Here is an 11,061-nt window from a genome sequence, read left to right as displayed (position 1 = left end):
TATAGAACTTTAATTATTTGAATTATACCTAACTTTTGGTAATTGTAATAATTATAAAAATACAGTACTTTTTACATAAATTTTTATACAATTCAAAATATTTAATGACTGACCAAATATCCTATTAACTGACTGGACTTCCAAAAGTGTCAGTAATTTGATTATTTGATAATCACTGATATATTTTAAGTTTTTATTTATTAGTCTTCTCATTCATAATAACATAAATAGAAATTGTTTAGAAATTATAATTTATTAAAAATACTCTTAAATTCTGATTATAATAAGAAAATAATATAAATGTTATAAATTCTAATAATAAATGCATTGATTTCTTGTACTTTTAATTTACCTTAATTAAAATATAATATTTATATAAAATAAAGTATAAAAATAAAATGTTAGTATCTTATATTGATATTATTTGCTACAATAACTAATAATTTTTGCAAATCCATTGACACATAATGTGATTGAGACCAAAGTAATAGTGATAATGATTTCCAATAAAGTTGTCAAATATCCATAAATAAAAAAGAAATTGCGGACAACTAAACCGTCAAACGTGTGGTCAATGTATTGGCAAACTTTGACCGCAATTTTTGTCAATATTTTGATTACTCTGACGGGTGTCCACACAATATATTGTGCGGATCTGTAACTACTTATGACACTAAACACCATACCATAAGTGGTATTACTAACACTCTCGACAATGGTCTCAATGCCAGTCGCCGTTATGGTCACTGAGTTAACCATAGCTGCACTCGCGTTGTTCACACCAACCAAGTTATTGATAGACAATTTGATCAATTGATTGAATACCACTTTGGAACCACTGACCAGAGCGACGACAGTCAACAAAATGGCCACATTTACCAAATGTTTTAATACAGCAAATGTATTGATTTGATTGAACTTTTCACATGTATAAGCAATTGAAGCGATGGCCAGACAGAGACCCAACAGGTCAATAGCTGCGGTGACCAATGCGGTGATACCTTTATCTCTGGCCAGTTTGGAGTTATCACTTGAGTTGGCCAACAGTGATTCGCTGGCATTTTTAATGGGACCGATAAACGGTATAAAATCGATAATACAAATTGTCCGATTGATTATTTTGATGTTATATAACTTTTTGAATAATCTAATATTAATATCCATTTTTGATGACATAAGTGGTTAGATGTCATTCACACGGTTAGCATTAATTGAAAATGTGAGGTATTGTTCTCATCTAATAAATAAATTTTGATACAATTATTGCCATCATTTCAATTGCTAGTTTCAGTCGTCCAAAGTTCGCCGGTCCAGAACTTGTAGTCTTCATCTACCAGTGCTTTACTGCTATATTGTGTGCGCATAATATAATATAATTTTATTTCAATATTTCATTCCCCTATTCATATCATTTACTCATAAAATAGTTAATAAGAAAATATTGTATATAACTTATAAAGTCTGTCTTAGGATTGAAGTGCAGTTCATATACCATATCTATTGGCAGACAATAAATAACATTTTTGAAGATAACTATTTAAAAGATATCATTTAGTTTTGCCAATAGAAAGACTAAGTGTTTAACTAAACTAAACTAATATTAGTCAACACCACTACTAGACTGACATACATTTAATGCATGATTAGTTGTGACCCCTCGACAACAACTATGCCATTCACTACTGAACTGCAATTTTATAAGAAGAGGAGATACTTTGACTATTTTTATGGTCAATCATCCACAATATGGTTGGATAACTATCAATAAAACAAAGTAAGCTCATGGATCTGATAAATGTGTATTACCAGCACTTGAGAGCACTGTATTTTACTATTGAATATTTTATACACTTCTATAAATAGACATAAATTGTTTACATTAAACATCTAATTATCACATTTAAAAAATGACAACAAATTTTATTTCAGTTAAATTGAAATAAATATATATTAATTTAAGAATTAAAAAAATAATTTTAATAAAAATAAATATATTCTGATTTATCATTCGATACAAACTATAATACAGACAATATTGTGATTAAACTTAATTTTTGATTCACTTTTTATGTGTTTACCACTTTGTCATACACTATATATGGAAATAGCAAACTGTGATAGCATTTTATTTTTACTAAATAATTGTAAATTAAAAAAACAAGATATATTACAAAAATTATTTTTTAACAAAATTTATATTTTAATCATTGCTAAGAAGGTTATCAACGGTTTTGAAGTTTGAATTTTTTCATAAAAATGAAAATTTATTATTTATTTTTAAAAATTAGATAAAAAATAAAAAAAAATCATTTACAAAATAATATTAATTTTCAGAGACAAAAGTGAGGACAAGTAATCAGTCATTATTTTAAGAAAAAAAAATAAAACAATTCGTTATAATAAATGAATAGAAAGATTATAAAAAATATATTTAATATTATATATTTTTGAAAAAACCTTGATTTAATTCAATTAATGTGATAACTTTTATTTATTAATTTTATTATATATTTCTAAGTTATGTTGAGATTACTAAACTACTAAATACTAAATATATTAAATTAAAATCAATATGAGATAATTTTACAAAATAAATAAATACTTTTAAAAATTTTCAATTAATTTTTTTGACTCATTTGACACTTTTTTCATCACAAAAAATTAGTAACGCTTCAATGCTATCGATGTTTCAATAATAATTATAATAGACTTACCCAATATTTTTTTGTTAATTTCTTTAGTATTAATATAAATAATACAATTTATGAAGTAGTGTAAAGTAATATTAACACAGAAATATATTGAATTAATTATTAAATTTGGTAAATAATATTAATTTTGTCAGCATTACAATAATTAAATTACTAATTATATAACATTTTCCTAATTTTCCCATTCATATATATATATATACCTTAATACAGGTGACAACTGGATTATACGCCAGTCTAGTTAAAACACTAATAGGGAAAGTAATAAACCAATAAAGACAATAACAATATTAAATTAAAAGCATAAATAATAAAAAATAATAGCATGCAATAATTTTGGTAATAATGATTTTTATGTAATTATATTGTACGACTGTAATGTCAAGTTTGCTGATTTGGTTTGTATTGCTATTACAATAAATTAATTTAATTTGAATATAAAAATATATATAAGAAAATGTTATTGAAAAGCATTGATAATGTTTTTAATGAATTAATGTTATAATTTTGAAAAAATCAATTCAATTGATTGACTTCCAGGAAAATTAAGAGACATTTAATTCTCATCAGATTATTGTTCATTCGGTTAGTGTTATGCATCGCAAACCTACCTTACCTTGAAGTCAACCAAACAAACAATTCATATATAAATTTAATACTTTATACAATACATTATAGAGTACAGTATATACTGTATATTTAATACTATCTGAGTTTATGTTATGCTATGATTTTTTTGCTAGTAATTTAAATAATATATTTTTCACTCATTTATTATTAATGAGATTAAAAATAAAGTTTTTCTGTTGTTGTCATAAATTATATGCAAATATAGATTTATGTATATTTTGAAAAATACAAAAAAAATAATATATTGCATCTTTTAGGCAAATAATATTAAATTAAATGTTTGAATATATAAATATTAACCACTTTGACGATAATTTTATATTAATGTGCACTCATTTGTTTAGCTTAAAATGAGTTTAAATTTAATTTATAGATTATTGTCGACTAAATTGTTTGTATTAAATTTAATAATATTTGTCAATCTATGCAAATGTCAAAACATCACAACAACATCACTAAGAAGTCAAAATCAGAGACATGTCTTTTATGGCGTAAGTTGTTTTTGATTAATCATTAAAATTAACTAAAAAGTTTTTAAAGTTTTTAAAAAGTATAATTTTCATATAAAATATACAATCAGTGTTATTTTATATCAATATTTTAGTTATAATATTAAATAAATTAAACATAAAGATTTAATTGAGAAAATCTGAAATATTATTTATAAATAATTCAAAATAAAATTTTCTAATCGATTAATATCTATAAATTTGAAAATTAGATGTATTTTGAAAAAACCTTGTAAATTGATTATAAATAAATGAAAATTTCATTATTATTATATATTATTTATTCTCGTTTTACTCTATTTCAGTCTTATTTAATAATTTTTATGTTAAATAATGTCATTTATTATATGATCTAAAATACAGTATATTTTAAAATATGAATAATTAAAGTTTTTAATAAATTAAGTAATATTTCAAAAAGGAAAAATATTATTATGCAATTTCATAACCATTTATTTATGAAAGTATAAATATATAAGTATTTTTAGAAAGCAAATTGATGGGTAAAATCACTTATAATAATTTGAATCTTTAATTTTTAGACATTTACCTTTTAGTCGTAAATTATTAAATTTACAAATTAGATGTTTCTAATATATTATAAACATTTACATAAAATATTCCATTAAACAAATTTTAATTTAATAATTAAATATAACTAATCTTTTATGTTATATATATATACAGTATATACAAATATATATATATATATATTAAATAAATTACAGTATAATGTTTTATAGCAATTTTTACTGAAAATTAAATGCTAACAAAATATTATAAAAGAGCTATGGCTATTGTAATTTATATGTTTATATATCTCATATACACTGAATATTTAATATTCAATATGCTTAAGTTAGTTAAATAATTATAATCGTTGAATAAAAAACCAATTTGTTTTTAACTAAACAAAATTTACTAATTTCTCAAATAATTATAAAATAAATAACTTATAAAAATATTAATATAAATAAAATTATTAGAATATTTTAATATTTTGCATTAATATGTTTAAAGTTATAAATAAAATAACTTGAATAACAATAAAATATTGTTAACTTTTAATTGTAAACATTATACAGAATCCATACAATTATGGCCAAAGAGTTTCGGGATGCGATACAACGGTAACCAAAATGGAGGGCTGGATATATTCACCTAACTTTCCCTCTAATTATGATAATTATCTTCAATGTATTTATAAAATTATAAAATACAGTGACGATGTCTGCAGTGTATGTCATGCATTAAGTTTTTTTATAAATTAATTAATAATAATAAATAATTAGTAGTACAGTATATTTATAAGATTAACCTATAATTTTATTGTTAGTACAGTACTACAACTAATAATATGTTTTTTGTAACTTTAAGGTCATTATTATATAGTAATGAGGTCATAAAATGTGATAAAATCAATAGAAATAGACTTTTATTTAAATTTTTATTGTTTGTATAATTTAATTAACTTACCGGTAAAGTAAAAATCAATTGCAAGTCGTTATATAGCAAAAGGTGATAACTTTTTAGCGAAACAATGTCACCATTTGTGTATTGCCTGCCTCTGAAACTTTGGTAATCCTTTTTTTAATAGTATAATCATTTTTTTAATTCCCTCTCATTTATATCATTTATATACTGAAATAGTTATTTGATTTTTTTCGGTCAAAATTTGGTTTTTAGTCAAAAGTACTTAAAATACATTTAGTTAAACATTGACATTGATTTGCTAAAAACAAACGATCTTTTAATATATATGGACATTCAATTTTTTTCAATTGTATAATTTAACATTTAATAAATAACTTATAGGAAATATTCAAATAGATATTCAACAAAAAAACCTATTTATTAAAAGATGAATTGTTATTGAAATACATTTTATGTATTAATAGAGTAAACTTATAAATATTAATATAAGCATTTGATGTATCACTTAATGCAATCATTCTATGAATTAATTGAATCCATGTTATCATTAGATTGATCTGACATTAAGTGAGTTCGATGTCGAGGACACACCTGACTGCTCGGCTGACTACTTGGATATGGGAAATGGTAGCACACGTATGTGTGGCACATACATGACAGGCACTAAAAGTTAGTCATATAAAATATCAATATTTTTTATACAATTTCTTCAATATGTTATCTCATAATTAATTGTAAATATATTTCTATTGAAAGAAATTTTAACTTTTGGTTCAAATAATAACGAAATTAAGTTCACATTTGTCACAAACCGAGATATTACTCGAAAAGGATTTATTGGCAAAATTAGACAAATGAGGAACAGTTGTCCACATTATCTAATGAATAAAACTACACAACCGATTGTGCCATACGTACCAAACGTAATGCATGTGTCAGAGTCAGTACCACAAGTAATTCATAGACAACCTGTTTATTTGGGCTCTTATTGTGATATCTACATCGGGGAAGTCATCGGTGATCTTCGGTCTCCGGGATTTCCTTATGGATATCACAGCAATCAAAGCTGTACTTACTCTATAAGAAGGTATTATTTATAATTAAAAAATTAAATGAAAATACACTAAAAATGAATGATATTATCAATGTTAGGGCCGCCTCTGATATATGTAAAGTTGAGCTAATCTTCAATCAGTTTGACATCAATGCTGGTGATAGTCGCTGTGATTCAGATTACTTTGAATTGCCAGATAGGAACCGACTCTGTGGTAAAGTGCCGGTTCAGCATAGGGTCTATCCGTTTTCATCGTCAAGTAATTTCCAAATATTGAAGTTTGTATCGGACAATCAGCCCGATAAATACGTAACCGGTTTCTGGATAGAAGTCAAACAATTGAGAAACTCATGCGATCAGAAAACTTCGCAAAATGGTATTCATATATCTATTGTATTTTAAATTGTAATATTTTTTTTAATAATCATTTTTAGTTATCAAATGTGACCAAACAATCAGTGGCCAAATAACGACTATTCATTCGTTAAATTACCCGCAATTCTATGGTCCGTCACAACAGTGCGTCTATTTGGTTGAACCAATGGATCAAAATACCTGTGACTATGAGATAGAATTACTTAATTTTAATATCGAGTCGTCGAGAGATTATTTGGGGAACTGTCGCAAGGATTTCCTTCAATTCCCTGACGGCACCAGAATTTGTGGCTTCTCTTCAACTAAAAGTAATAAATTCTTAATAAAATATATGACAGTTATGAACGAGTTTTTCTTATATATTAAAACACTCTGAATATATCTTAGTGTGGGATCTAAAGGCTTATGTATTATATATTGATTTTCAGATATAAACTAATGACACATACATTCCTTAAAAGAGAGAGAGATTAGTATAGACTTTAGTACTCCTAATAATAGATTTATCGATCAACTGTTTTCATAATTAATTTATTTATTGCCAAAAATATTGAATATTCTTTAGGAACTTTTCGTTTTCCTAAATTCCGGGACAGAATTGGTATGTTTTATTTCAACAGCGATGACAATCATGAGGAAAGGGGTTACGAGATTAGAGTCAATCAAATAATTAATTCCTGTTCCCATAATTATGACTATGGCTTTACAATAAAACCTCCATATATGTCATCTACTTCCGCACCATACCTGACCACACAATCACCTTACGCTTATCCAAACACATATGCGGACAACAATACATTTTATAATTGCAATAAAATGATAAATTCTGAGATAGAGGTAATATCGAGTCCCAATTATCCGCAAAATTATCCGACAGTTACCCGATGTATCTATACATTCGTCAAATCATCATATGTTTGTCAGATGAAAATAAAAATATTAGATATGGATATAGAAAACAGTAAAGACTGTCATCACGATTATCTCCTCATTGAGTCATCGGGAGAAAGATTTTGTGGACAATTCTTTAAACCAGAAGATAAAAGTAATTTTCAATTAATTTTAAAATATCTTTCAACTAATTTATAAATCTATTACAATCTAGTTATAAATTATCCCAAGTATTCAAGTGAATTGAGACTTATATTCAACTCGGATCGACAGCTAACTGGTCCAGGATTTCAATTAAGAGCCGAACAAATCCCCAACTCATGTACACAACCAGTAGTTGACAAGACTCCCGGTGTATCCACCATTAATGAAGTGCCTATCGATCCAATGGTCTTCCAGAGACGGATCAGTAGACCCTTACCGGATACATCAATAAATATGATTACACCGTCACCGCAAATCTGTTCCTCTTCAGCGGCCTATGTGTCCACATTTCAAAGTGACAATTATCCAAACGCTTACAATCCATTTACTAATTGTGTTTATAAGATATTCCGTTCCAGTCGTCGTGTGTGTCGTTTGGAGATCATATTTGATGACTTCGACGTTGGTATTGAAGATGTTAATCACAAGAGTTGTGGCAATGGTTATGTAGAGATCGATAATGTTAAATATTGTGGTCGTCGTAAAGGAGGACAAGTGATTGTTGAATTTGGTTCCGATAAACAAGAATATAATATCAGATTTCATACGGAATCATCTGTACGTTACGGAGGCTTTCGAATACAAGTGAGACAAATAGATGACAACTGTCCGCACAATCACATGCAACAAGAGTTTATGCCCGGCTCTACCGAGTCGTGCGGTAAAATGCAATTCAGCGAAAGGTCACTACAAATATTGAGTCCACACTACGAGACCGGCAGTTATCAGCCATTCCTAGACTGTCAATACTTGGTCCGCAAATCAACATCAAACATATGTGCACTTGAAGTCAAATTTGATGCTTTTTCTTTGGAAGAATCCGCTAATTGCTATAAAGATTATCTTCAAATTGGTTCCACCAAATTATGCGGCAAATTGCCGTATGCGGCAACCAGTTAGTCACTATAAGATATATACTGTAAAAGTTATTTTATAATAATTTTATGATTTTAGAAACTTATGAATTCAAAGACGAGGAAATTCCTATCAAATTTCATACCGATTCCAATGTAAGCGATGCTGGCTTTGTAATTATGGTCAAACAGGTTCAGTGTTAGTCATTTAAGAAACTATTTATGAAATAAAACACTAATTTCAAAATTGAATCAAATATTTATTAAATTAAACTTTTAATTATAATGTAAAATGATTTCAATTTTATTAAAAACATTTTATAATTTGCACACAATAACTGTTATAATTATTACAATAGCTTATGGTATAATTTATATACACAGCATAATGGCGTATAAGTACCCTAACATTAGATGATGTTTAACATATAGAGTATTATGTTATGTCATTTAATAATAATAAATATTAATAAATACCACAATTATGGTTATAAAAAATCATATAATAATATAATAAAGTAAAATGAGATTTAAAATTAAAAAAAACATTAATATGTATAGAGAACCTAAATTAATAAACTTGAAATACTGTATCAATAATTTTTGAATCGTTAAGAGAAACAAATTAATTTTTTCTAATATTATCAATAAAACACTTCATTGAAGTCCATTTACGGAACTAATTAATTTAGCTGTAAATATAATAAGCATTTGATTATAATATTAATATTTGTGCCAAAATTAAGTCAAAAAATACTGATAGATTGGAATATTCTTGAATTAAGTTAAACACAAACCAAATACACTTCTCAATGAAGTTTGAGATTTTTTAACGCTTCCCACGGAAAGGCTTGTCGTCCAAAATGGCCGTAAACACTGGTCGCCTCATAAATAGGTTTTTTGAGATTCAAGTCTCTAATGATAATGCCTGGTCTGAGATCAAAGTTGTTGTTCACAATTGTCACCAATTCTTTTTGGCTTAACTTCGATGTTCCGAACGAGAAGACTGTTATTGAAAGTGGTTTTGCGATTCCAATAGCGTATGAAACCTAAAAAACAACAAATATTTAGTCATGTCTTCGGAATCAAACACATTGCTTACCTGAACGAGACATCTCTTGCAGAGACCTGAAGTAACCAATGCTTTTGCAACATAACGCGCGGCATAAGCAGCAGATCTGTCTACTTTTGTCGGATCTTTACCAGAAAAGGCGCCGCCTCCGTGTCCGCCCCAACCACCATAAGTATCAACAATAATCTTACGACCAGTAAGTCCAGCATCCGAAATAGGTCCGCCCAAAACAAACTTCCCGCACGGATTAATGTGTATAACAGTTCGTGAATCCATATATTGACTGGGAATCACTTTTTGTATAACTTTTTCGTTCACTTGCTTTCTTAGCTCATCCAAAGAGATGTCATCTGAATGTTGAATCGAAATGACAACTGTATGAATACGTGTGGGAATGGCTGCTCCCCGACGAAAGTAGTATTCAGCCGTAACTTGACTTTTCGAGTCAGGTCTGGCCCACGGGAAAGTGCCATCGCGTCGCAAGTCTGCCAATCGGGCATTTAGTTTGTGGGCCAATACCACTGTCAATGGCATACACTCTTCAGTTTCATCGGTGGCGTAACCAAACATCAATCCCTGATCTCCGGCACCAATATCTTCATCTCTTTTGTTTACATGAACTCCGGATGCAATTTCAGGACTTTGTTGGTCAATATGAATCATCACTTTACAGGTCTTATAATCAAAACCTTAAATAAAAACACTTAGTTTTGTGAATAAATTAATTTATCGATTGATTGATTGATTTGCGCCAAACCTTTTGAAAGATCGTCGTAACCAATCTTTTTGACGGTATTCCTGACCACTTCCTCGATGTCCACTTTGGCCTTTGATGTGATTTCCCCGAACACAATAATAAGGTCGCCTTTGGTGGCCGTCTCGCACGCAACCTTCGAGTCGGGATCGACTGCCAAATGGGCGTCAAGTATTGCATCACTTATTTGGTCACACATTTTATCTGTTAAAATATATATATAAAGTTTAAATTATAAGATAATCAGTGGTGACCAACATCGGCGACCAGTAATATCATACCGGGATGTCCTTCGCCGACCGATTCCGACGAAAACAGAAACAGATCCATATTGTAGTCACCATTGAGAGTGCCGACGATGTCATTGGTCACCGTTCCGTTGTTGTGGCCATTCATATAAACACTGGTCTCTTCGTTGACCGACATTTTTACCGACGATTTGTTGGTCACAAGCAATACAATGAATGACAAAAAATCAAACAATGACTGCAAATGTGTTTCAAATAATCCTTAAGTGATGTTAGGTTTGAATGCATTGATTATGTGTTGATCAGAGTTGGCAGAGACATA

The 11,061-nt window shown here is 28.0% G+C and overlaps 3 protein-coding genes across 4 annotated transcripts; 1 reads left to right on the top strand and 2 right to left on the bottom strand.

Annotated features, from left to right (window-relative positions):
- Nucleotides 1–406: 406 nt before the first annotated feature.
- On the bottom strand, nt 407–1,406 carry LOC128952276 (uncharacterized). The gene has a single exon (XM_054297637.1). The coding sequence runs from the start codon at nt 1,174–1,176 to the stop codon at nt 421–423; it is 756 nt and encodes a 251-aa protein (XP_054153612.1). The 5' UTR covers nt 1,177–1,406; the 3' UTR covers nt 407–420.
- Nucleotides 1,407–1,737: 331 nt separating this feature from the next.
- LOC128951819 (cubilin-like) lies at nt 1,738–8,989 on the top strand. 2 transcript variants are annotated; one of them, XM_054297097.1, is made up of 10 exons: nt 1,738–1,774; nt 3,802–3,832; nt 4,936–5,088; nt 5,836–5,953; nt 6,041–6,371; nt 6,437–6,714; nt 6,773–7,021; nt 7,279–7,761; nt 7,822–8,706; nt 8,766–8,989. In XM_054297097.1, the coding sequence occupies exons 3-10, from the start codon at nt 4,990–4,992 to the stop codon at nt 8,867–8,869; spliced, it is 2,547 nt and encodes an 848-aa protein (XP_054153072.1). In that variant the 5' UTR covers nt 1,738–1,774; nt 3,802–3,832; nt 4,936–4,989; the 3' UTR covers nt 8,870–8,989. The 2 variants fall into 2 exon arrangements, with proteins under 2 accessions (XP_054153072.1, XP_054153071.1); XM_054297096.1 differs by lacking the exon at nt 1,738–1,774 and having other exon boundaries at nt 3,654–3,832.
- A 370-nt stretch (nt 8,990–9,359) lies between these two features.
- Nucleotides 9,360–11,061, bottom strand: LOC128952466 (S-adenosylmethionine synthase-like). Its single transcript, XM_054297867.1, has 4 exons — nt 10,773–11,061; nt 10,495–10,695; nt 9,768–10,426; nt 9,360–9,714 (listed from the first exon to the last, which is right to left on the bottom strand). Exons 1-4 carry the CDS (start codon nt 10,915–10,917, stop codon nt 9,475–9,477), a joined length of 1,245 nt encoding a protein of 414 aa, XP_054153842.1. The 5' UTR covers nt 10,918–11,061; the 3' UTR covers nt 9,360–9,474.

This window comes from Oppia nitens, unplaced genomic scaffold, assembly GCF_028296485.1.
Source record: "Oppia nitens isolate AA-2021 unplaced genomic scaffold, nextdenovo-longstitch-racon4-pilon3 scaffold1_pilon_pilon_pilon, whole genome shotgun sequence".
NCBI lineage: Eukaryota > Metazoa > Arthropoda > Arachnida > Sarcoptiformes > Oppiidae > Oppia > Oppia nitens.
The sequence above is the reverse complement of the archived record's forward strand: the minus strand, read 5'-3'. Positions and strand labels throughout refer to the sequence as shown.

What these genes read in the sequence shown, in the direction of transcription:
- LOC128951819 (XM_054297096.1), top strand. Translation starts at nt 3,692, where the DNA reads ATGAGTTTAAATTTAATTTATAGATTATTGTCGACTAAATTGTTTGTA. An exon ending in ACAGTGACGATGTCTGCAGT is followed by an intron (nt 5,089 to 5,835) that starts GTATGTCATGCA and finishes TGTTATCATTAG; the next exon opens with ATTGATCTGACATTAAGTGA. An exon ending in TGGCTTCTCTTCAACTAAAA is followed by an intron (nt 7,022 to 7,278) that starts GTAATAAATTCT and finishes AATATTCTTTAG; the next exon opens with GAACTTTTCGTTTTCCTAAA.
- LOC128952276 (XM_054297637.1), bottom strand. Translation starts at nt 1,176, where the DNA reads ATGTCATCAAAAATGGATATTAATATTAGATTATTCAAAAAGTTATAT.
- LOC128952466 (XM_054297867.1), bottom strand. Translation starts at nt 10,917, where the DNA reads ATGTCGGTCAACGAAGAGACCAGTGTTTATATGAATGGCCACAACAAC. An exon ending in GGTCGGCGAAGGACATCCCG is followed by an intron (nt 10,696 to 10,772) that starts GTATGATATTAC and finishes ATATTTTAACAG; the next exon opens with ATAAAATGTGTGACCAAATA. An exon ending in GCAAGAGATGTCTCGTTCAG is followed by an intron (nt 9,715 to 9,767) that starts GTAAGCAATGTG and finishes GTTGTTTTTTAG; the next exon opens with GTTTCATACGCTATTGGAAT.